General features: G+C 38.2%; 1 protein-coding gene across 21 annotated transcripts in view; it reads left to right on the forward strand.

Annotated features, from left to right (window-relative positions):
• Window positions 1–27,190, forward strand: part of CNTNAP2 (contactin associated protein 2) — a 1,168,055-nt gene that overhangs the window by 751,360 nt on the left and 389,505 nt on the right. For all 21 annotated transcript variants that reach the window (XM_083826978.1, XM_083826979.1, XM_083826989.1 and 18 more), the window contains one exon: window positions 12,598–12,704. In XM_083826978.1, coding sequence (XP_083683104.1) covers window positions 12,598–12,704 — 107 coding nt within the window. The remainder of the gene's footprint in view (window positions 1–12,597; window positions 12,705–27,190) is intronic.

A 27,190-nucleotide genomic window follows, 5' to 3' on the forward strand; every position in this document is an offset into this window, starting at 1 on the left:
CAATGAGCTATTTGTAATGAAAATTAAGCATACCAGGATCATGCCATCACAATTTTTTTAAAGTCAAGTACGTTACTAAAAGTTGTATTCTCATTTTTCTATTTCCCCTAAAAACAGGTTTGCTTTTAATATGATTTTTTTTATTGAACACACTGCCCATTTTCAGAAGCTTGAAATTGTCATCATTCTTGGAGAAAAGAGTTTGTGCATGTTTATGCATATTAAATGTAGGTGTGTGACCACACATGCACAGACGTGCATGTGCTTGCACCTGTTTATTGCTTCAGCAGCTAACCTTCTGGCTTCAAAACTCTTCATTGCACAAGTTTTAGGTAATGAATGAGTTGTTTATTACTTACTGTACATATCTGTTTTCAGCAAATTGAAAATTAGTTGAATAATAGGTTGTGAGTTGAGGATTGTATTTGTATATTTATCACAGAGTCGTGACTGCACTGCAGCACAGCTTCTAATTCATTGGAGCATCCTTGCTTTTGATGTCTTAAAAGTAGAGTAGAACACTCATTATATTGCAATTTATAAAAATGTTATAGGGCTTCTATAAAAGAATAAAATATGGTTGTGCACTAAGGACACACACAAAGGACAGAGGGATAAGTCAGTTGAAACTATACGCTTAACGTTTTATACATGAAATTTTAGTTGAGCATGCTGCTGCTTGTGGTAGATTGCAGAATCATCATGGTAAAGGAGAAAAAGCAGATTTTGTAGACTTTACCAAGTGATATAAATATGCTCAATGATGATCTGGAGAATAGTGAAGTGTAGATCATTCATTTCTGTGTCACTGTTTATTATTATGTTGTTGTGCCTGATGACTGCAATGAAAAGAGGGAGAAAAAACCACTGTGATAAACCCTGGGCAAATATAAATTAACATCCTTTTTCTGATACAAATATCTTAAAAACTAAGAAGATAAGAGATGTGCATGGAGAAAGGGAAGAGAGTTACAAGTGAATATGCATTTTACTTCACCACTAATGAATGATTTATATACATCGTTCAGTTTTGTGGGTGTATGGATCAGCTCAGGGAGAACATTCCATGTGAAATAAATAAACCATCTGTAAATGTCATCTACATCTGATTGATTCATGGTAGATCTAAGTCAAATTTCGACTCGTGACTCAGAGAACCTAATTTATGTTTCCTTATCAATGTTTAGCAAACCAGGAGTTTATGGGAATGCACAGCATGAAAAGCATGCTGACCTCAGCCATTCCACTATGGTACAGTGGCATAACTAAAAGTCTTAGTAGGTTTCTTTTTGCTCTGCCAATATATAAAGGAAAACTTGGGTTTCTCGCAAAGACAGGAGAAATTAACGTCCTTGACTTACATGTTCTGCTAGGGATTTAATAAGGAAACTGGCATTTATACCAGTTGTCATTAGTAAATGTCACAGAAACATTAACTGCCATTTCATATTCATTTCATTGCATTGACTTTGTGTTTTGCTTTACTGCCAAGACTGTGTTTTTGTTTTGAAGGGGAAAAACCTTCAGTGTTTAGGCAGAAAGCATTTTCTATGCCACTCACAGGGCAAACTCTTCAGTTCATATTGTTATTAGAATTATTCACTGGAATTAAAATTTTATGATCTACATGTTAATATGAGAACATGGTTTCTGTGAAGACATCAGTAATTATCCTAGCTTTACATCCAAATTAATTAACTTTCCAGGGGAACTTCAAGGTTGTATCTATGAAAATGAAGAAAGTGGCCAGATTCCTGGCGGTAATATCATAGAATCCAAGAATCATTAAGGTTGGAAAAGACCTCCAGATCATCTAGTGCAACCATCCTCTTACCACCGATATCACCCACTAAACCATGTCCCTAAGCACCATATCCAACCTTTCCTTAAACACCCCCAGGGACGGTGACTCCACCACCTCCCCGGGCAACACATTCCAATGCCTAACTACTTTTTCTGAGAAGAAATGTCTCCTAATATCCAACCTGAACCTCCCCTGACAGAATGTGAGGCCATTCCCTCTAGTCCTGTCACTAGTTATCTGTGAGAAGAGGCCAATTCCCAGCTCCCCACACCTTCCTTTCAGGTAGATGTAGAGAGCCATAAGGTCTCCCCTAAGCCTCCTCTTCTCCAGACTAAATAACCCAGTTCCCTCAGTCACTCCTCATAGGACTTGTGTTCCAGACCCTTCACCAGCTTTGTTGCCCTTCTCTGGTCATGCTCCAGGGCCTTGATGTCTATCTTGTAGTGAGGGGCCCAAAACTGAACACAGTACTTGAGGCGCGGCCTCACCAGAGCAGAGTACAGGGGGATGGTCACCTCCCTGGTCCTGCTGGCTACACTATTCCTGATACAAGCCAGGATGCCGTTGGCCTTCTTGGCCACCTGGGTACACTGCTGGCTCATGTTCAGGCGAGCATCAACCAACAACCCCAGATCCATTTCCTCTGCACAACTTTCCAGCCACTCTGCCCCCAGCCTGTAGCGTTGCATGGGGTTGTTGTGCCCCAAGTGCAGGACGCGGCACTTAGCCATGTTGAACCTCATCCCATTGGCCTCTGCCCATTGACCCAACCTGTCCAGATCCCTCTGCAGGGCCTTCCTACCCTCTGGCAGATTGACACTTCCCCCCAACTTGGTGTTTCCACTTCCAGCTTTTTAAAGAATGAGTGGATGAGATTCCCTGGGAAACCGTCCTTAGGCACAGAGGAACTGATCAGAGCTGGCAACTCTTTTAGGACACTTTTCTTAGAGAGCAAGAGCTTTCCATCTCCATGTGTAAGGAAACAAGCAGGGAAGGCTGGGAACCAGCATGGCAGAGCAAGGACCTGCTGGTCAAACTGAGGTGTGAGAAAGAAATGCACAGGCAGTGGAAGCAGGGTCATGTAGTCTGGGAAGAGTACAAGGATGATGTTTGGATACACAGGGATGGAATTAAGACAGCCAAGGCACTGATGAAACTGTGCTTGGCAAGGGATGCAAAAAATAAAAAGAAGGGATTCTGTAGGTATATTGGCTGGAAAAAAAAAAAAAAAGGCCAATGAGCGTGTACCAGCTCTGATAAATGAGAAGGGAGAACTGGTAACAACAGACATGGAGAAGGCTGAGGTAGGTACTCAACAACTTCTTAGCCTCAGTCTTCACTGCCTTTCAGGCTTCTCATGTCTCTCGAGTCCTTAAACCTCTTGGCAGAGTCTGGGAGAGCAGAGTCCCTCCCGATATCATGCGTCCCAGGGTACTGAGGGAACAGGCTGATGCAGTTTCCAAGCCTCTCTCCATCATATTTGAAAAGTTCTGGCAGTCAGATGAAGTCCCCAGTGACTGGAAGAAAGGAAAATATCACTCCCATTTTTAAAAAGGGTAGAAAGGAAGACCAGGGAAACTACAGGCTGGTAAGCCTCACCTCTGTGCCTGGGAAGATCACGAAACAGATCCCCATGGAAACAATGTCACGGCAGATGCAAGACAAGGAAGTGATCTGGGACAGCCAGCATGGCTTCACCAAGGGCAAATCGTGCCTGATCAATCTGATGGCCTATGAGTGAGTGACTGCATCAGTTGAGAAGGGAAGATTAACCGATGTCATCTACCTGGATGTCTGCACAGCCTTTGACACAGTCCTACATGACACCCTTATCTCTAAATTGGAGAGATATGGGTGGACCATTCAGTGGATAAGGAAGTGGCTGGATGGCTGCAGCCGGAGAGTTACGGTATGCTCCATGTCCAAGTGGAGGCCAGTGACGAGTGTCCCTGAGTGTCCCTCTGTCTGTCTTGGGACTAGTGCTGTTTAATATCTTTATCAGTGACATAGACAGTGGGATCGAGTGCACCCTCAGCATGTTTACAGATGACATCAAGCTGAGTTGTTCTGAACAACAGAAGGAAGGGATGCCATCCAAAAGGACCTGGACAAGCTACATAAGTGGGCCCATGTGAACCTTGATGAGGTTCAACAAGTCCAAGTGCAAGGTGTTGCACTTGGGCCAGGGTAATCCAGGGCAAACAGACTGGGAGAAGAACTCACTGAGAGCAGCCCTGCAGAGAAAGACTTGGGGGTTCTGGTAGACAAAAAGCTTGACACAAGCCAGCACACTTACGGCCCGGAAAGTCAACTGCATCCTGGGCTGCATCAAGAGACGAGCGGCCAGCAGATCAAGGGAGATGATTATCCCCCTCCACTTCACTCTTTTGGGACCCCAACTGAAGTACTGTATCCTGATTTAGGGCCCCCGGCACAAGAGAGATTTGGACCTGTGAGAGTTGGTCCAGAGGAGGGTCCAAAAAATTATCAGGGGGCTGGAGTATGTCCTATGAAGGAAGGCTGAGAGAGCTGGGGATGTTTAGCATAAAGAAAAGAAAGCTCCAGGGAGACTTCATAGTTACTTTTCAGTACTTAAAGTGGGCTTATAAAAAAGATTGAGAGTGGCTTTTTACACAGGTAGTGGGAACAGTTTAAAACTAAAAGAGAAAAGGTTTAGATTAGATGTTAGGAAGAAATTCTTCACTCAGAGTGTGGTGAGACACTGGAACAGTTTGTCCAGAGAAGTTGTGGTTGCCCCATCCCTAGAGGTGATCAAGGCCAGGTTGGAAGGGGTCCTGGGCCACCTGATCTAGTGAGTAACATCCCTACCCATGGCAGAGGGGTTAGAAGTAGGTGCTTTTAAGGTCCCTTCCAAACCAGGCTATTCTATTATTCTCTGATTTGATGATAATTATCATCTTCTGCAGAAAAAACTTTCTGCAAATGCTTAACATGGATTATAAAGTGAAGTCGATGTCATAAAATCTCAGGAGTAGTATTTGATTCAAGATGTACAGTGCAGAAATAATAAATAATCAACAAGACATCACAAAGTCAGTGTTATGGTTTATTCTCAAGTCCTGTATGTTCTTCCTTATGTATCTGAAATCATATAAGACAGATGGTTACATTAATACAAAGTCAAATCCAGTCAAATTTTGATCACGTTAATACTTAAGAAGGCTTGAAGATTTCTTCAGAACCATATGAGTAAAAACCAAGAGATTATTCTAAGGATTCTGAGTGCTTAACATATCTGCTATCCCAAAGAGGGTGGAATTGTGCCGTATTGGCTTAGGTTAGTGACTAGCTTCCACTTCTATATAATTGTCTAAATAAGAAACTCAAATACACCAGTCCAAAAAACATTGTCTACAGAGTAGCTCTCTAATGCCCTAGAAATACTTACCTAGTTACCTAGTTACTAGTTACCTAGTTACTAACCAGGAAAAGATTTTCACAGAGTAATAAAAATAAATAAATAAATAAATAAATAGTTAAATAAAAACCCATTTTTAATATATCGTATTTAGTAGCTGGCCTTTCATAAGAATTTATTCTTTTTTTTTCTGACCTGTTTAACAGGCATAAGACAGTATTTATGACAGATGCAAATGTTTTCATTTACAACAGTTGAAGACCTGGCCCTGAGCTTAGTGGCTAAAATATTGTGCAACAGGAATTGGCTTTTTATCTAGCCTGATTTATTTATCTATAAGTTTGTGGTTTTCTCCGTTAGCTCTGTAAGATTATCACAGCATGGTCCAATTTGCAACTTGTGGGTTGGATGTAGCCCATTGACCATTTATAAACAATTTATCTTTTATTCCCTCTTTAGCAGAAACAGAGAATAGCACGTGCTGTTTAATAGAACATTTCCTCCTTTTTTTTTCCTTTTTTTTACTTTTTTTTTTTTTTATTTTTTATTTTTCCTGCCACAGCTCCACACAGAGCTGTTCTACTTTTGTTAACATGAAGCAATTGCTAAGAATTGATAGGAAGGGTACTACAACTGGGAAATTACCTCTTCTGTTAGTAGCTGCAGTAGATTTACCCTCCCCTGCTTTGCTTCAACCATGGTAGCAACAGTTTGGTTTGTACAGAAGTAGATATTTGGCCATGACTATTCTAGATCCTAGGTTATGCATAACAAGAAAAGAATTTTTTCTGCAACAATGCAGGAATATGGGTTATCCAGTTCCTGAGATTGCTAAAGCAGACCAGCATAGTTTCATTTTAAGAAGTTAATTTCTGAAGTGATATGGAAATTAAAAGTAGCAGGAAAAAAAAAAAAAGGAATAAGTATCTATATTATAGTACGTGCATTAAAACTGCATAAATATAAGAGGATTCCTTAATTCAACTGAGTTAAATTCTGAATTTTTCTTTACATGTTAGTCCTTCTTTAATCATTTTAATGCAAACAGCTTAGAATAGCACCTTATTGGTCTGGAGATAACACTGTGAAAAACTTTGGCAGCCTTTTCTAGTAATATGCCCTAAAGGAACTTTGCTTAACCAAATGTCACTGAATATTTTAATATTGATTTGCTCTTTGTAAATCACAGTCTTTAAAAGCGCCAGGCATTTTATTTTGATCTCAGAACAAATTTGATAATATCCATCAAAGAAATATGAAATCCTTGTATTACACTAAGTAACAAAAAAGAATAGGTCCTTTTTGGTTCAGGAAGGATTGTTTACTTCTGCCATCATTAATTATATGCATCTGTGCACAATTAGATTAGAAGACAGTAGCAAATGAAACTAGTTTGGGAATTACTGTGAACCTGAATGAGTTTTACAGTCACTCCCATCTGTCCTTTGTGCTGCCTTGCATATAAGACGCAAATCCTTTTTCTGAAATCCTAAAGTCACATTAAACACTTGCTATGTTATATGAAGTGAGAAAGAGTCCTAAAGGTTAGATCAGCTGTTTCTGTTTTATTTAGAGCACTCTGAAAGTCAGAGGCTCTGTATGAAAGAGGTAATTTAAGTCTGACCTTGATTCAGTAAGACTCTGTAATAATAATGTGTCCTTAATTTGATTATCTTATTGTTTAGTACTACTTTTAACGTGCCTAGTGGAATGTGCTCTATTGCTCGTTAACAAGGTACTCAGTGCAAATGTGCAAACACTTAAAATATTTTTTTGTGATTCTGTTACTAGTTTACAGTTTGTCTTTTAAGTAAGCTACTTAAAATCAGACTGCTACCTTGAAAGCATTATCTATTGCTTCTTGGAAGTGTTTTCCTTGAACATTGTTTTATAGACCTAATCTCTCATCGTTTTCTTGAGCAGTCAGGTAAGCTGGTACAAGAAAAAGGGGTTAAATTTTAAACACATTTTTCTAGCCTTTGTGTGGATGTGAATGTTTATACAAGGCATATAGTGATAGAAAATCACGCTTAACAAGGATAGCATAATGCATTTTGAAGGATCTAGGTAAGAAACTATGCAAGAAATGGTGATATGGGTTTTAAAGAATTGTTTGAAGGCAATAAAAAGGCCAATTAGTGGAAAAATACTGTAAGACTATTTGAAACATACTGATGAGTTGGTTAGTTCCGAGGCAGAGGAATGAACAAAAAAGCATAACAAAAAGAATGTGGGAGAGAGAGAAGGGCACACAGAAATGAGAGATGGGGTCTGAACAGGAGCAAGATTAGTTAGGGGTTTGATGACGAGAAGGAAAAGATTAAAATTCATGTTGAGAAAAACTTAACGCCGTTTCTTTTTGTTATCTTTCATTGCAAAAAGCTTCTAACATTTTGTTCTGCACTACAGAAGTTCTTACACTGTCTTTATCACTGCAGGTTTTGAGCTCTTTTCAGTACTGTAGCGGGCAACATGTACCAGATATCGCTGCTGTGTTGTGAGTTCCTTCCTTTCCTCCTCTCAGGTGGAGGAGTAACTCAGTAGTTGAACACTTTCCCTTGGTGGTATTTCTTGTTTTGGTTGTTCCTATTTTATAGAACGAATGTGTTTATATTTAATTTACGTATATGCACAAGCTGTATTGTGCACTTATTCTGGAGATTCTGTGTAGGGGAAACAGGAAAGGAAATGAAAGTAAAGGAGGGTGAGGAGGGAAGGAAACATCTACATCTGTCAGTGAAGAATAGTAAGGTTTGCGATGGTTCTTCAGTCCCAGTGCTTGTTCTTGCTTTCTCCAAAACAAAAATGTTTGGTTGCCTTAGGGGGAAAAAATGGTGTTTGCAGACTACATGAGCATCTTGTTCCCAGTTTTTCCTCTTAAACAGTCTATGGTTGGGGAGCTAAATGGTGTACTAGATATTTGTATATAGCATCTCTGAGAAAATGCAAAAGCTTCAGGAAATGTTAATGCTTCAGGACACAGACATACCATTTGCATTCCTTGTAGAAAGTATATATGGACAGACAGAAGAAAAGTGTAACAGTTTTCGCCGTCCTGCTTGGAAGGTCAGAGTTGCCATTTGTAGATTTAAATTTGGTTCCTACTGCAGCGTAAAGCAAGGTAACTATTTATACTGGTTATTACTGAGGTGCTAGTGAATCATATAACAGAAATGAAGGAATAGCAATTAGAATATCAGAGTAAATGGGCACTAAGAATGCACCAAACCTAATTAGATAATAAATATCTGTTTTGTAATTTTGACCTGTCATATTGCAGCCTGGGAGGGTAGGGGGTGGGGAGAAGCTTGTTTTTATATTATTAGGTGACAGTTAACCTCATGACATTTAAAAAATGGAAAGAGAGATGCAAATCACTATACAGCTATAAATCTGACTTTAATAATTGTACTAAGCTTTTGAAGAAAAGAATAATTAAATACCTGGAAGTAAGTAAATAGAAGATAAAGTAAAATGCAACACACATTTATCAACAGTTTATTGTTCAGAATTAACCTGATATTCTCCACTGATGAAGTACAGTAGTTCTTTCTCAGACAGGAAAAACACAATAGATCCAGTGTGTCAGATGCCAATAAAATATTTGATACACTATAATGATGAAAATTATTAAGTGAACCAAGGAAGATGGGGTTTGAATGAGGAATTGTGAAGTGAGTTGTGAGCTGGCAAATGGAATTGCCTTACGGGTTATACTGAAGAGTTAGCAGCTGGCTGAGAGATTAGAGTTGCTTAGAGATCAGTGCCAGAGGTGATCCTGTTTAATGCTTTGACCTTTGCTCAAAATTAGGAATATACTATTGAAATTTGCTGATGATACAGATTCAGCCTAGAAAAATAAACAAAGATTTGGATGGCACAATGGAAGTTAATAGTGCAGAATAATGCTGTTGAGAATGATAGCAAGAATCTCTGTGTAAAGCTGGAGTTTGTTGGTTGGAGGTGACTGTGAAGAGAAAGATGGGAATGTACTGAAGATAGTTAATGTACGGAGCAATCTTATGGTGACTTTGTGCCACCATTCTGATATATTCAGGAAAATGCTATATCTCAAGCAAAATATTTTCAACACAGAGATATGAAAATATTAATCAACTCTGAAGCCACGAAACATTGGTAAGACTTCCTCCAGAATATCAATACGATCACAAGTGCATGGGGGAATGGCTACAAAGATCAACCATTGAAAATTTTTTTTCCAACAGGAGACTTGCTTTCATAAAAATATGGACTGAATGAGGTTACTATTGCTCTCTACATCAAGTCATCAATTTTACATCTCAAAGAGGAATAAAAGCTTTTTAAGACAGGCCAATGTTCCAAAAAAAAAAAATACAAACAAACAAAATAGCATCTGTATATTCTCTATGGACAGATTTTGGATGGAAATTAAGTGAAAGTATACCATGCCTTTCAGAAGGAGCCTGAGGGCAAGAAAGTTCTCAATGTAGTTGGTAAGGCTTTATAAGTGTCAGTACTTAAAATACAGTTGTCCATACCAGGAAGGAACAGAACCCAGTGACTAGGAACTTCTAGTTCTCTGTGCTATGCTTGCTTCTAACTTCAGAGCCTGATTAAGGACAGAAGTGTGGTTTTGAAGTAATTTTTTCATGTAAGCGCAGCCTTATTCCTAAAGGAAAGAATGGAATTGTCTAGAAACATACTATTTTTATATTATTGAACTGTACATATGGCATGGATTAGTTTTCAGAGTATATGCTAAATGTTAAGCAAAAGGTAAATATACTACATGAATACATATGCTCAATTATTTTTTTTAAATACAAATTTCTTCTTATATTTTTTTGTAGGTTTTATGTTCTAGTTACCTAAAATTTCTTCCAGTAACTCCACTGCAGTGGGGAAGGACAGATAGGTGGCAGATGACAATATGTCAGTTTGTTAATGTATTTAATAGAAAAGAAATCTTATAGTTCTGCCTGATAAAACAAGCTAACAGAAAACTGGGGGTGGACACAGGATTTAAGGAAATCATTCTGTAGTCTAATTAAAATTACAGTTAGGCAGCACTGATATTATGATATCATTTACTTTTTTTTTTTTTTTTAACTATATTATGTTTAGAACAGGGAAAAGCAAATGAATTAAAAAAAAAACTGGATACAGATGAGGCTAGTTCAACCATCATATAAGAAGTATAGAATTAACATTGAGGAGTTTGCTAAAGATCTGTTTTTATGTTCTGATATGCTCCATTGAATGATACAGATAAATATCTTTTTCATATTTCCCTACATTAAGTCATTTACCTCACTTACATAGTCAATAATGGAGTATTTTTACTAGCTATGCTACAATAAATGTAAGTTATATAGTACTAAAAATTGAAACAGTTTGCTGGCATTACATGTGAGATTTTGTATAAATAGCTGGCCAAATTCACATAGGAAAAATGTTTAGTTTGGTCATTGGAAAAAATAACTTTTAAAGTAACATCTTCAAATATAAATGAAGAAGAAAATAGATTGAAAGCAGTTATTTTGAAAGGCTGGAAAAAATCAAGAAACGATATTCAGATTTAGGAACTTTTCTAGATGTTTATATCTTTCAATAAAAGTTAATTCATGAGATTGTTTTTGAACTGTTACTGGTCTCTGTTTTCCCTACTCATGTACCCATCGGGTATGAATTCATAGAAATTTTTAGGGATTTGGATGTTTAGAAATGTGCCATTATGTGCTGTTGTTCTCTCTGTAGTGTTGAGAGCACAACTTAAGGCCATCACTTGTTATCTGAATTGCAGTAATCAACCCTATCTGTGCATTTAGCCTGCCACAATTACAAAACTAAATGAATTCACTTAAACCTTGTTGAAAACATAGTTTACTGAACTGTGATAACTGTCTCAGGTAGGTTTACTGTATTTTAATATGAAAGCAAAATTTTAAATTGCTTTGTTTTTTACTTCAGAAAAGCATTTATTTAAGCGCTATTTTTAACCAAACTGGTAGATTCTGGGTGGTTTTTTTTTTTTTTTGGAAAAGAGTGAATGGCTAGCCTCGAATACCACAGGCTGATATAGGACATAAGCCATCATGGTGTGTGTTCTGAAGTACTTCTGGCATGCATAAAGCCAACAGTCCTTTATAAGGATGAATACACAATGTCCAAGTCTCAAATGCATATTAGTCATGTAGGTTCTTTTTGGTAGTTGTCATGCATATCAATGCTATGAAGTGGAACTTGAGGAGACAGGAAACACTAAGCTTACAGAGGGTGCACTAGATACTTTGAGTTTCAGTAAGTTGCTACATAAGGAAGGAAAAGCTGTCCTTGGATGTTATTTAATAGCGTATTGTTAACATGATGAATGTGAACTGCAGATCCTAAAAATAAACATCCTTAATTGGTAATGCATTTCTGAAAATATTTTTTTTGTTTGTCTAATAGGCAATTTCCTAATTTTTATTTTTAATGTTTTAATGAAAAAGTATAGTTCATAAAATAGATTTGGCTAACTCAACATGAAAGAAAAACTTAATTTCGTGATTAAAAAATGCAGAACCTATACTGAGTCTGACTCTAGACAATTTAATAAAGGGGAAAAAATCTTTGAAATGATATTGCAGAGATGTCTCAAAAGAGATTTAATAGTTTCAAAGGTAAAAATACATGGTAACTCCTTTTTTTTTTAACTATGTGAGGTCAAGCTCATGTCTTTGAAATCACATTTAGATAATATTTCAAACAATAAATATATATTCTGCTATGACTGTCATCTGGCATCCCACTTTTTCTGCATTCCTCCCACTCTCCAGCAACAGCATAGCTGGAGAAGAAAAACAGATGGGTAGGATAAAACAGAGCAACATTTGCCACAAATCCCTGTGAAGAAAAACCTATTACACATTTTATAATGAAGCCTATACCACCTTGTTTGTTTTAATAATGCAGCATTAGTAATTTCCATCCTAGCCAGCAATCTGCCTTCACTTTATCCCATTTCTGGCAACAGAAGGATAAATAGCAACTCACTGGCATTCTTTCTTTTACTTTCAGTCAGTCACAGGACTGGAGTCCATGAGGCGTGACACCACCTGCACAGCAGAAAGCAGTGTGACTTGTGATATTTTTGTTTTGACAGCTAAGTACCAGTCGTACTTAGTTTAGAACCCTAATTTATTAAGTGAAAGTACTCCACTTTTATTCCCCTTTTTTTTTTGTTTGTAAAGGGGCTTCATCAGAGCCTGATAAATCATTTATAGTGCAACTGTGTCTTTGGATACAAATTATGTTACTATGAAAGAAATAACAAGGATTAATTGCCAGGCAAGGACATGATGTACTGCTTGGGCAGCTCCCAATTTAGCAGTGTATAAATCTTGATGTTCATTTAGTTTTCTCTCTATATCTTTGCATCTCATCCTGACAGGTGCGTGCCCAATCACTGTGAACATGGTGGTAAATGCACCCAGACGTGGGACATCTTCAAGTGCACTTGCGATGGAACTGGATACAGTGGCGCCACTTGTCATAACTGTAAGCCATCCTGCCATTTCAAAATTGTAATTGAGTATGGAAGACACTGATGTCTTTTGAGACATAAAGTTTAAGTCATCTTATCTGCTTGCTAAAGATTCTCAGCCTTATTAAGGAAAAGTTGGTTTAAGCAGGCTCTGCCTTTTCTACATAGGGCTGTATTTATATAGTACTATTCTGTATTGTGGAAGGGTCCGAAGCACATTGACCAAGCACATTGTCAGTCATTGCACTCTACACTTCCAAATGGACACAGTGAATGTGCCCTAAGCTTTTGGGGAGAACTGCTGACCACTGCTAGAGAAACATTGGTTTGGGTTGCTAATCCTGAAGCTTGTTTACATACTGATTTGTGGCCATTCTAGAATTAAATTTATTTGCAAGACAAAAGTGTAAATAGACTATTTCCTATGAGCTCCACCTATGCTACAATATTAAAGCGAAGATGAGAAAAATATACAACTGCTCTTCTTACAGATTCTGAAGTATGTATGCAGAGCTTCTGGTGTGTGTCTTCTGTTCCTTCCATCATACACTAAAAGCAGGATTTTTACCTGCAAAGTGTATTTTAAAATATCTGGAAGATGCAGAAAAATCCTTTTTCTCCTTTTTCTTTAGCAAACTGCCTCTTAATATTGAGGAGACCATAAAGATGCTTCTGAACAGTTGAAAAGTTAAATTTGAAGTTTAGTTTTATGTAGGTAGAGATATAAATTCATATAATCTAACTACAGCTATGTAAAATGTTACAAATATAATTGCAGTATTATTTCATTCGTAATCAAAATAACAGTCAGAAAAATGGTGACAATTCACAGGAGTCTGAATATATATATGTATTAATAAAGTCATTCTTTGCATGGCTACTGAGCTAGTAAAACTGAAAGAGTTAAATGGCAAATGAGTGTTTATTAAAGGGAAATATGTGAAGTACCAATGTGTGTGTGAGAAATTTCATGGACAGCCCTTTTTCTACCAAGAGTGAATGTGCATAGCAGTTGTGTGTTTACCTCTGATCTTAAGAAAGGAGACACAGAATTTAGAATGAAGTAGTATTTTGGTGAAACAAAGGAAAAAATGCATTTTTTTGGAAAGTATAGTATTTTTAGAACTTGTTCTGCTCTAGTACAGACACTTGGAAAAATATGCTTCCTGTCCATATGATATGCTGTTAAGGTGTTTAACTGGAGAAATGCAGGTATTGAAGCTCAGTTAATTAAGTGCATTTTATCTAGCAAGCCTTAGAAAATATGTTTAATTTGTCACAGGAAAATGTATTGTGCAGGATCCAGAAGCCTGACAGAGGCAAGATTCCTGCAGCTGCATGCATTCCCAGCAGGCACATCACGCACATGCGAGCGCATGGCTGGCTGCACAGATAATAGGCAAAACATTCACAGAAATACAGCACCAGTGTCCTCATCCTGCTCCCTTTTTTTGGCTGATCAGAATGGAAGTTCACTAGCAAGTACACTGTCCCCACCTCACTCTTACACGTGGTGGATTCCTCCAGTGGCTGGGCTCTGTCAGTCTGCCTAGTAGCTGGCCCTGGGTCCCAGCCTCCCCAGTTGCTGATGCCTGGACCATGGATAGCCTGGCAGGGTATTATTTGGGCTCTTCCTTCTGCCATTGTCTCTTAACTCTGTTGTGCACGTGTAGATGACTTAAGATATAATCTAACATAGTCTAGCTTTCCTTCTTGAGTCCCAAAGAGAAGCAATAAGGACACAGGACACATAGATGGCATAACTTTTCTTAAATTAGTCACTAAAAAGGAAAGAACTAATAAACCAATGATGTGTGAACAGTTCTCTTAATAGGATTTTCACCTGCATGTTATGGATAAACAATACAATAAGGCAAGTAAAAGGCACTGCTGGACTGCAGTATTGAAAGGGGGATTTAGAGTCTACTGTTCTGTTTTTAACTATAGGATGGGATATGTGATATAGGATAAGTATATGGGATTATGCTGTCCAGGTCATTTGGAGATACATTGTTTAGAACCTTACTTTTTAATTCAGATGGACTTTCTAACTTAGATGTCTAAGCTTTTGATGTAATTTTTATCTTTAAAAAAACTTACTTTATTTTTTATCACTTGGTACTACAATTTTAGAAGTCTTTTTTTTTTCCTATTAAAAAAAAAAAAATGTTGAGTTATTCACTCAGTGGGTGTTCTGTCAGAATGTGTGAGGTCTTGTGCTGTTCCGGAGTCTGGAATTGAATGGCCCCAAAATCAGTGAAAATCAAAAATTATAGTGTTGAGGTATAGGATGAGATAACCTTAACTCTGCCCTTACTGAGCAGTCAATAGTTACCAGGATTTACAAGATGTTACAACTCTGTTTACAGTATTAATTATAGCTGCAAATAAAGAGGGGATCTGTTGAAGCTTGCTAAAGGTTGTGGTTATCCTGTCCTGAGGTATGGGGCTTCGACTTTGCTGCAGTGATACTGACCTCATCTGTTCTTTCCTACTCATGCAGCGTGAATGTGTACTTGGACACGCTTGGTGTGCTACCTTTCAGCTCCTTATGAAATTTCTGATGTTTGTGACAATAATAGTATGAAAGAGATGCTGGAGGACGAACGAAGTTGGAATGATAACTGGTGTAATATAAAAATAACTGAAAGCAATTTTAAACAGGATTATGAGTTGTATGAAAAGGCTATAAAATTTAGCAAATGTCATGATTCTATGGAGAAGAAAATTGTTTAAGTACAGGCACTTTCAGTATCATTTTACTTAAATATAAGATTGTTACATAGCAAGTGGTTTTGTATTCTCCTGTAAAATGTTTTCCGCAGTGTTTATGCTGGTGATGTAACAGGGCATTTCTTAAAGAGGTTAGAGTCAAGGCTATGTTAGTGTATAACTTAGCTCTGTACCTTATGATTTTCATGAGTTTGAGTTTTGCTGAACTTAAAGGAACAAGTTCTGTGTTACTGAAGGTTTTTGTCAGGGAATTTTGCTTTGGCCAGGGAATTCCAACACTTTCCTAAGCTTTTGACCTGAAAAGAGGCAAAGCTTTACAGCCTTGACTGAATTTCAGAGTAGTGTGTTAGGTTTCTTTGAAGTTGAAACTTAAAGACAAAATCAAGGGATGATGTCCTTGAAGTGAAACAGAGGAAAAATATTTGCATGAAACCCTTGTGAATCAAAATGGCCTTGTTTCACATAGGTCTGGTCATAATATATTTATAGCATGATAGTGAAAACAACAGTTTAGTTCAGAGAGGTGAAGTATGTATTCTGGGGATGAGAACAGTGCAAACTACAAAACATAAACAGTTATAGAAAGTTATTTCAGATTTGAAACTAACAATTCTGATGATATTGCCAATTGTGTAGACCTACTATGCACACCTGAATTTTAAGATCAGAAAATAATTTGCTTTTTAGAATAGGGCATTGTTATGTGAAGGCTATTCATCTTTCCAAGACAAGCCAAGATTTCCACACTCTGTCCACTATCACGGAATCGTCTAGGTTGGAAGAGACCTTCAAGATCACCTAGTCCAACCTCCGACTTAACACTAACAAGTCCTTCACTAAACCATATCACTATCTTATTTTTCTACAGCTACTAGTGGGTCAATGTAGGGGTTTTACCTGGCTGGACAGCTAAACTCCACAACAAACCCTCTCACCCCCCCCTCCTCAAAGGAAGTGAGGGAGAAGAAAGCATGCTTGGGAAAAAAAAGCTTATGGGTTGAGATAAGGATAATCTAATTAAAGAGAAAAAGATAAAAACAAACAAAGACCACAGAGAAGCAGAAGGAAGAAAAAAAATTCTCTGCTTCCCATCAACAAGCAATGTTCAGCCATGTCCTGGGAAGTAGGGCCTTAATACATGCAGCAGTTTTTTGGGAGGATAGACATCTTCATAACAGGAGACCCTCCCTCTCTTTCCCCTTTCCCACCTTTTATTGCTGAGTGTGACATCATATGGTATGGAATATCCCTTTGGTTGGTTTGGGTCAGCTGCCCTGGCAATGTTCCCTCCTTGTCTCTTGCCCATCCCCAGCTCGCTGATTGTGCGGGGTTTGGAGGGAGTCATGATGCTGTGCCAGTATTGCTCAGCAGTAGACACAACACTGGTGTGATACCAGTGCTGTTCTAGCTACAAGTGCAGAGCACAGCACTGTATGGGCTGCTACAGCCAGACCCTGTACAGTCCCAAAAGCTTAATGGTGAATTAACCAAAAATATTGGAGAGCTTAGTATCTCATTGCATAGGAAACACCCCCAGAAATCTGCCATATTGTTTTTTCCTAACATGCTCAGTGCCCAGGGGAATGCTGTGGCTTAGCAAATACCAAGCTAGAACACCAGCTTTATCATTAGACAAGACAGAAAGGTAAATTAATACTTAAGTATTTAAGTATTAAAATTTTAAAGATTTTTTAATACTTAAAAATCATTATTTACAGGTGTGAAAGAGTTAAAAAATGGTCTTAAAAATGATTAAGATTATAATTAACATTAAACAGAATCCTTACCAGCTTTATTGTATGAGCTAAAATTTTAATCTGACTAACCTTTATAGCCTACTGAAGGCCACCCTACCATGCACATTTCTTAGAGACACATTTTTCAAGAGTCTATTGGTAAATGGTTCCTGGAGCCATTGAGAACAGGAGCTTATTTTCCTCATTGCTTCTCCTCATCTCCATCATGTTGTTCAGATAACACCACTCTGCTGTACCTTGCACAAACTATACATCTAGTTTTAGGCTCTAAGGTGCTTCCTTAAAACAAAATGGTATAAATTTACAAATGCATATCAGCACAAATAGTAATTATTCAAACTTCATCTCAGATTTTTAATATGCAGTATCACTTGATACATATGCAGTATTTCACTTGACTCTACGTGTGAAAGAAACATGATAAAGGATTTACTGACAGTTTGCTATGACTGTGATCTATTTACCACCTCCTGCACAAACTTTGTCAGATTTAGAAAAAATCTAGCAGAACCTATAAAATCAATTTAACCATTTCTTTTCCTAATTATTTCCAATAGCAAAAAGGTCCAATTTCTTCTCAGAAGATTAATCTTAATTATATTCATATTTACTCATATGAGACAAGCTATATTCTTTCTAAATTTCACTTTCAAACAAAAACTGCCCTTATTTTTACTTGTGTATGTCCACCTTTTTTTTGAGAATATCATATGGGAAAGGGTTTGCTTATACATCTTCAGTTATTCCACTGGGGGCACTAACCTCAAGCTCACCATCAATTATCTTTTAGATCTGTAAAAGCAATAGGAGATCTGTAGTCTTAGATAATCACATCACTAGAAGAGGCAGACAGAAATTACACTGGAATATATTTTTAGAGTAGAAGTATGCTGCAAGTTTGTGGGGATTTTTGATTCTTTTTTTTTCTCCAAAATAAGTATTTGTAACAATGTGGTGAGTTTTTGTCTTAGTTTCAACATAACAGATCCTGACCTCTGCATTCTCTGGCTTTGTCTCCTCATAGCTTGTCGTGAATGTTACCTTATATTTTGGAATGTGTTCCAGAGTTACTAGGGAGTAAAGTACTGATCTTCCCTTGAGATGATGAATACATTAAGTGTCACTGAAAGTCTAATGAGCACTGATATTTTTTCCTAGGAATATTCACTTTCTCCCTATAATGAAATACTGCTTTAATAAGTAGTGTGTTAGTATCTAAAAATAAAATTTGAGCAAGAAACTTCTCTACTAACACACATTGTAGAGGCAGTGATAATTTTGATTCCTAATTATTGGTAAAATCAGTAATCAGAAAACCAAATTTAATCTGCATAGGCTGTAATGATTGGACTTACAGCAAGACTTCTGTTGATTACTTGGTAATAAATGATTTTCTTGTATTTCCAGGAAGGAGGAAACAACTGAGACATTCGACTCTCTACATTCAGAGTCTAGAGAAGAAAAGATGGCATTATAGTGTTTTTTTTTCTTGTCAGCATTTTGGGAAGTAGTCCATAGCAAAAGGGCAAATACATAATTTGTCAAAGATATGCTTTTAATCTTCACAAAAATAATAAAAGTAATTGTACAGATGCATAATCATCACAAACAAGTAAGGTACGACTTTCCACCTCAGTAAAAACTGGGGAAGTTCTGAGAACAAGATTGAGATCATAAAAAGTAACTAACAGATTTGTTAGAAAAATAAATTCTTTTCTTTTTTTAGAAAAGGCAATGGGCTTACAGTTTCACAGACAGATTAATGCATTATGTGATCAATAATGAGAGTTCTCTTTACAATTCACTAATTATGGAAACTTGTTTCTTCCTTATTTAACGGAGGGAAGAGAGAAATCTGGGAAACAACAGAAAAAAAATCTTTCAAAGAAAATCAACTGCTGCAATTAATAACAAGCAACACTTATACAACTTGTTCAATGTGATCTGAGTGAAATAGGACAGACTGTCCACTAATAGTAAGGTTGCTTATGGTCTTATGAGTTAAGTTTTGTAACCATGAACAACACATAAATGCACTAATTATCAGAAGAGAATATTTATGCAACTTAAGTGCCTCCAGGATACAGCAAAATAATCCACTAATCCAAATGTGGAGAGTCATTAATGACCAAAAAAAAAAAAAACCACAAAAAAACTCTAAAGTTTGTAACAGCTGCCAAGATGAAAGTGGTATGTATTTTTCAGTAATTCCCCCTAGAACTTCTACTACAGAATTGACCCTCGCTAGAACTAACAAAAAATCTGTTTAAATAATAATAATAATAACTTAAAGGTATTAAAGTATTTTACTTCAGTTTTTTATGCTTTTGGATAACTGTAAACTCAATGTGGAGAAGACATAGTAATTTGATAGTAAATACTACCAGCTGGAGACTAGATCTTTCTCATCTGAGCTTTGAAAGAGGCTTTGAAAGAAACTTGGGTTTGATATCAATAAGAGTTGATGTTGATAGAAACTAAGAAACTAGTCGTGTTTCTAGGACAACATACAACCTTCAAAATTAAGACCAGAATAGTTTCCGGAGCCTGTTTGTAAAATCTAACTCTGTTATAGCTCTGCCTTAAGAAAGAAAAATCAAACAAAAACATATCCAAGAGTATAAAATTGGACTGAACAACTACGTTAAGATGATGTTCCTATCCTGTTCCTTAAGAACTCCCATAATTATTGGAAAAGAAAAAAAAACAAACAAACAAACAAAAAACACTCCAGAAGAGCTGCTGCAGTAAAGGTTCAACAGTTTGTTAAGAACAGACGATGTTTCTCAGAAAAAGCAGGAGGGATGTCCTGGCTATCTGGGAAATAATAATTAAAAAATAAAAAACGGTCTCTTTGCATCCAAAGTAGTTAGAGACTCTGAATTTGTGACCCAGGATAAGCAAAGTAGATTTAGGGAGGTAAATGCTGTGTTCAGGCTCAGCATTGTGTGCATGTGAATGTGTGTCTGAACAATGCTAATCTTAGAGTAATAGTTGAAAAAGGGAGCTAGAATTTCTGAAATCTTTAAAGTCTTTTGTCTCTCCTGCTCTTAGTACTCTCTGAGAAAGCGCTTTCAACAACTGATTGTTCTCAGTTGGTGAGATTGGTGTCAATTTATTCTTCTCCTTTCTCACACTGTATCTGAACTAACCAAATGTTCAAATCTGATACATGCTCTGCAGAACATCATTTCTAGCATGTCTGTCTCTTTGCTGTTGAGAATAGAGATTCTCAAAGCTCGTTTATAGAGAAACTATTTTGTTTACAGAAGTTTATTTAAAAGGGTTGTATAATCAATATGCTAACTTCTAAAGCAGCTAATCTCTTTTCCAATAACACTTTTCAAAGGAAATATCATCATAATTTATAGTAGTCTGTGTGGATTCATCTCCTGTTATTTATTACATGTTTTCAAGGGATTTAACATAATGCCTTTCTTGCTCCTCTAGGGATGCAAACTGTTATTGAATTATTTGCTTTAATTTAAAACAATAATTTTAAATGGAGGTGAAGTTGTTTGGTTTAGTCCTAGATTTTAGAATCGGAGAATCATATACAGTGGAAAAGACTTTCAAGATTATCAAGTCCAGCCATCAACCTGACCTAGCAAGTTTCACCATTAAACCACATCCCTTATTGCCCCATCCACACTCTTAAATACCTTAAACCTCTCTTAAGCACTCTTAAATCTCTTAAATACCCCCAGGCATGGGGATTCCAACACTTCTCTGGGCAGCCTGTTCCAATGCTTGACCACCCTGTCTGGGAAGAAATTCTTCCTAATATCCAATCTAAACTTCCAATGGTACATTCTAAGAACATTTCCTTGCGTTCTGTCGCTTCTCACCCAAGAAAAGAGACTGACACCCTCCACACTGCAACCTCCTGTCAGGAAGTTGTAGGCAGTGATGAGGTCTCCCCTCATCCTCCTCCACTCCAGACTAAACAACCTCAGTTTCCTCAATGACTCTTCATAATCCTTGTTTTCTAGTCCCTTCAACAGCTTTGTTGTCCTTCTCAGCAGATGCTCAAGGAACTCAATGTCCTTCTTTTACTGAGGGGCTCCAAATTGAACACAATATTCAAGGAGCAGTCTTGCCAGTGCTACATCCAAGGGAACAATCATTTCCCTTGTCCTGCTGGCCGCACTATTTCTGATTCAGACTAGGCTGCTACTGGCCTTCTTGGCCACCTGGGCACACTGATGGCTCATGTCCAGCTGGCAGCACCCGTGGGTCCTTTTCTGCTGGCACCTTTCCAGCCATTCTTACCCAAGCCTGTATCGATGCATGAGGTTGTTATGACCCAAGTGCAGCACCTAGCACTTAGCCTTGTTGCGTGTCATGTTATTGGATTTGGCCCATCAATTTAGCCTATCCAGATTCCTTTGTAAAGCCTTCCTATCCTTAAGTAGATCAATAGTTTTACTTAACTGGGTATCATCTGCAAACTTAGCGAGGGTGGACTTGATCCTCTCATCCAGACTATTTAAAAAAATGTTAAAATTGGCTGCATGACTGAGCCCTGGGGAATGCCACTGTTGACCTGCCACCAACTGGATTGAACTCTGTTCACTCCTTGAGCCTAGACAGTTCTTCACTCAAAACTGTACATTTGTCCAAGCCATGAACAGACAGTTTTTTTCCCATGAAGATACTGTGGGAAACAATGGAAGGATCAACTCTCTTGACCTGTTAGTAATACTTTGCCTAATGCAGCCAAGAATACTGATAGCCTTCTTGGCACCAAGGGCGTGTTGCAGTCTTTCATGTAAAATATATAAACCCCAAGTCAATGCATTTTTGAGCTGTGCCTCCAAAACCGGGAAAAGAAAAGCTTTGTGCTGTTTATATATATATTTTAGTTGGGAATGTTATGGTTTTTATGTTCTGTCCTCCTATATATATATATACATATTTATTTATTCAACCTATTCTTAGTTACAGAGCTGTAAGCTGTGTAGTTACTCACCTGCTACTAATTTATTGTCTGCTGAACTGAGAACTGCTCTGCACCATGTGCTTATAAAATTCAGAATGTGTAATAAATTGGAGTCAGCTTGCATGTTTATTGTATTTAAATGGATGGAATGTACCTTCAGGACAGAAAGGGCTGCAGTTCCAAAATGAGCAATAACATCAGTACTGCTTGGTGAAGGTTAAATAAAGAAAATGAGCATTAGGATGCAAAGCAGAATATGAATAGTCAATCATCAGTGATTATGTTGGAATTTAAATAAAATAAAATCAGCTGGATATGACCCAATCAGATAAGGTTCGAGAGAGAGTAAGGGGTGAAACTGGCCTTCAGGTTCTACCTGTTTATAAAGTTAGGCTGTTTATACATGGTTCTAAATTAGGATCAAATGTTGTGAGTTTTTAAGCAAAACTTCTACTAGGTAGGGGAAATATGTTTGGGGCTCAATGACAGTCTGAAATCAGTGTGTAATTTGGAGCATTTTCAGTCCCTGAGTTCAATGACCTAGTTCATGTTTAAAACTGACCAAGCAATTGCCTGAATTTGCAGCCTGCATTTGGGAAAGCTTAGGTATTAGATAAGTTTTTTGCAGGCAGCTATAACCTGTGCTCTGTTGTTATTCAGAATGCAGAATCAAGTATTATTTCCAGGGGACAGTTAAAAGAGAACATGCAATTAAGAACAGATAACTTTAAAACAGCTCATGTATGCTATAAAATCAAAGTCAGGATTAATCACAGCCTAAAAAGGACTCAGAGTGTAAAGACTTCAAAATTAATTAGCTTTTTCTTAAACTTCTCCATTAAGACAATCTAGCATATTGCTTACTTTAACTTAATTGCAAAAATAATAATAATAATAAATTAAGGTGCTGATATTAAATTCTGATTGACAGCCATTAGAAAGAAAAAAAAAAAGGAAAAAAAAATGTTTTGAAGTCACTCCATAATTCTGGCTTCCTCAGACAGGTGAGAAAATGAAGTTAGTGCAAAGGTCAATTGTAGAGATGCACTGTAGCTGAAGTAATGAGAATTTCTTCAGATATATCTGTAGTGTTTTTTATCTCTGCACATACAATTAAAAAAAAAAAACACATTAAAAATGGACAAAAAATAATACATTCTATTTTTTTAATGATTTTTTCCATTAAAGAGGCAGTATATACCAACAGATAATCAGACATTATGTAGGTTTTGTACCATTTCTGTGTACATGACTTAGGACAAAATGATTTGATAAATTCTACATTCTTGATTTTTCCATATGTGGAAGGCAGCATGATCAATCTAGTAGGACTACAGAATGAGAATTAGCATATTTAGATTCAGTCCTTTTTGTTAGCGCTTCACAGTGATTTAATTTTGGGGCAAGTAATTTCTCTCTCCCACTTTTGTGTTTTCCGTTTTTTTTTTTGTTTGTTTGTTTTTTGTTTTTTTTTTTTTTTTCCTTCCTCATTTGCACCATAGGAATAATGATGCTTTTTGTAAGTGCTTTAAGACTTATGAAAATCATTACAAGCAGAAGAGCTATTTGAAAAAATGAGAACGCTTGCAAAAAATCTCTTTTCATTCTAAAAGTTTAATGAAAACAGTTGGTCAATGTATAATCAGACCCTCTTTTATCATCTCACAAACTGGAAACACTAAATATTAGCAAACTAATGTTTTAACTCAAAAACTTATTTTGCACAAGACAGCTATTCAAGAAAATTATGAATTGCTACTTTTCTTCCTGACAATGGCCAGATTTTTACCGAGAGGGAAGAGGATCTCTCAAAAAAATGCTAACTGCCTCCAGTTACAGCTTCATAATAGTGCTGCTTTCTGTGATCTAGCTGGATGAATATATGAGACATTCATATTGAACATAGAAGTACAATGGAAAAAACAAACTCCCAAAGACCTCTGTGTTTCTTCTAGTTTGTCTGACTGAAGAAAAGTGTCATAATAAGGATTTTGAAAAGGCTCTACTTTCTCCAGCAGATTCTCTAGGGCAGGTAATCACCTCTGTGTCACCCCTCAGGTATAAGACTGGTCAGTCACCACAAAGTCTCTGAGAATTTTGAAGCTTGCTTTAAGAGGAGACACCCATCCATACTGGAATATAGCCTTGAAAATGGAAAGTGATATAGACCACTTCAGGCTCTTCCTGGGGTGGAGGAGAAGCAGCTGAGCACCCCTTCTGGAATGGGCTACTGAGGGTAGAACCCAGGTTCTAAGCAGACTTAGTATGTCAGCTATCACTGACATATTAGAGCTGATTCTTTGATGGGTAGTTTTTGTTCAGGGGAAAAAGTGTGTTTTTCTTGGGATATGGTCATGTTTTATGCCTGAAAGCAATAGAAAAAAATGCATTTTCATAGAGTCATAGAATGGCTCAGGTTGGAAAGGACCTTGAGTATCATCTAGTTCCAACCCCCTGCCATAGGCAGGGACGCCACCCACTATATCAGGTTTCCCAGGACCTCATCCAGCCTGGTCTTGAACACCTCCAGGGATGGGGCATCCACAACCTCTCTGGGAAACCTGTTCCAGTGCCTCACTACCCTCTGAGTGAAGAATTTCCTCCTAACCTCTAATCTAAATCTCCACTCTTTCAGTTTAAAACAATTCCCCCTTGTGCTGTCATTGTCTGAGCAAAAAGTCGCTCCCCATTTTTCTTATAAGCCCATTTTAAGTACTGAAGAGCAACTATGAGGTCACACCAGAGCCTTCTCCTCTCTAGGCTGAACATCCACAGCTCTCTCATCCTTTCTTCATAGGAGAGGTGCTCCAGCCCTCTGATCATCTTTGTGGCTCTCCTCTGCACCTGCTCTAACAGCTCTGCATCCTTCTTGTGCTGGGGGCCCCAGATCTGGATGCAGCACTCCAAGTGGGGCCTCACAAAGGCAGAGCAGAGGGGGACAATCACCTCCCTCCACCTGCTGGCCAGTCCTCTGTTGATGCAGCCCTGGATGCAGTTGGCCTTCTGGGCTGCAAGCATGAGCTGTTGACTCATGTTGAGCTTTTCGTCTACCAGAACGCCCAAGTGCTTCTCTGCAGGGCTGCTCTCAATGAGTCCTTCTCCTAGTCTGTACTCATGTCTGGAAATGCCCTGACCCAGGTGCAGCACCTTGCACTTGGACTTGTTGAACCTCATTAGGTTCACATGGGCCCATTTCTCAAGTTTGTCCAGGTCCCTTTGGATGGCATCACTTCCTTCTGTTGTATCAGCTGCACCACTCAGCTTGGTGTCATCTGAAAACTTGCTGAGGGTGTACTCAATTCTACTGTCTATGTCATTGATGAAGATATAAACAGTACTGGTCCGAGGACAGACCCCTGAGGGACACCACTTGTCACCAGCCTCCACCACTCTCTGTGTGCAACCTTCAAGCCAACTCCTTATGCACTGAATCATCCACCCTTCAAATCCATCTCTCTCCAATTTAGAGATAAGGGTGTCATATGGGACCTTGTCAAATGCCTTACAGAAGTCCAGGTAGATGACATCGGTTGGTCTTCCCTTCTCAACTGATGCAGTCGCTCACTCATAGAAGGCCACCAGATTGGTCAGGCACAATTTGCCCTTGGTGAAGCCATGCTGGCTGTCCCAGATCACTTCCTTCTCTTGCATCTACCTAGACATTTCTTCCAGGAAGATCTCTTCCATGATCTTGACATGCACAGAGGTGAGGCTCACTGGTCTGTAGTTCCCCGGGTTCTTCTTTCTACCCTTTTTAAAAATGGGAGTGATGTTTCCCTTTTTCTAGTCACCAGGGACTTCATCTTACTGCCAGGACTTTTCAAATATGATGGAGAGAGGCTTGGCAATTCCATCAGCCATTTCCCTCAGGACCCTGTGATGCATGTCATCAGGCCCCACAGACTTGTACCTGTTCAGTTTCATCAGATGGTCTTGAACCTGCTCTTTGCTTACAGTAGGAGGGACTTTACTTCCCCGACCCCTGTCCAGAGGTTCAGGGACTCAAGAAACGTGGGAAGCCTGACTGGCAGTGAAGACTGAGTCAAAGAAGCTATTGAGTACTTCAGCCTTCTCCATGTCTGTTGTTACCAGTTCTCCCTTCTCATTTATCAGAGGAGATGTGGCCTCCTTAGCCTTTCTTTTCCAGCCAATGTACCTACAGAATACTTTCTTGTTATTTTTTACATCCCTTGCCAAGCACGGTTTCATCAGTGCCTTGGCTTTCCTAATCCCGTCTCTGCATATCCGGACGGCATCCCTGTACTTTTTCCAGACCACATGTCCCTTCTTCCCCTGCCTGTGCATTTTGTTGTCATGCCTCAGTTTGACCAGCAGGTCCTTGCTTTGCCATGCTGGTTTTCTGCCTTCCCTGCTTGATTTCTTACACATGGGGATGGAGAATTCTTGCCCTCTAAGTGTCCTAAAAGAGTTGCCAGCTCTGATCAGTTCCTCTGTGCCAAAGGACGGTTTCCCAGGGGATCTCATCCACTCATTCTTTAAACAGTTGGAAGTTTGCTCTTCTAAAGTTCAGCATCTTGACTTTGCTCTTTTCCAAGCCCATATTCCTTGAAAACAAAAACATCAGCCAGGGCGTAGATGCTTCAGACCAGACTGCCTCCCATCTTAACTTCTTTAATGAGTTCATCTGCATCAATGAGAAGCAGGTCCAGTAACGCTTCTCCTTTGGTTGGTTCATCCAATACCTGGACCAGGAAGTCATCCTGAACGTACTCAAGGAATCTCCAGTATTGCTCATGGCCTGCTGTGTAGTTTTCTCAGCAAACATCCACATGGTTGAAGTCCCCCATCAGGATAAGAGCGTGTGAGAGTGACGCTTCTTGTACTTGAAGCAAGAATGCTTCATTCACAGGCTCCCCTTGATCGGGCAGCCTGTAGTATACCCCGACTACAAGGTGTCCTTTATTGTTGTGGTCCTTTCAACCACAAGCTCTCAGTCTGTCCATAGCTATTTCTCAGAGGCATTTCTTTGCAATCAATCCCTTCCCTAACGTAGAGGGGAACACTCCCTCCCCTCCTTTCCTGTCTTTCTCTTCTGAAGAGCTTGTAG

This window comes from Anser anser, assembly GCF_964211835.1.
Source record: "Anser anser genome assembly, chromosome: 2".
Lineage (NCBI taxonomy): Eukaryota > Metazoa > Chordata > Aves > Anseriformes > Anatidae > Anser > Anser anser.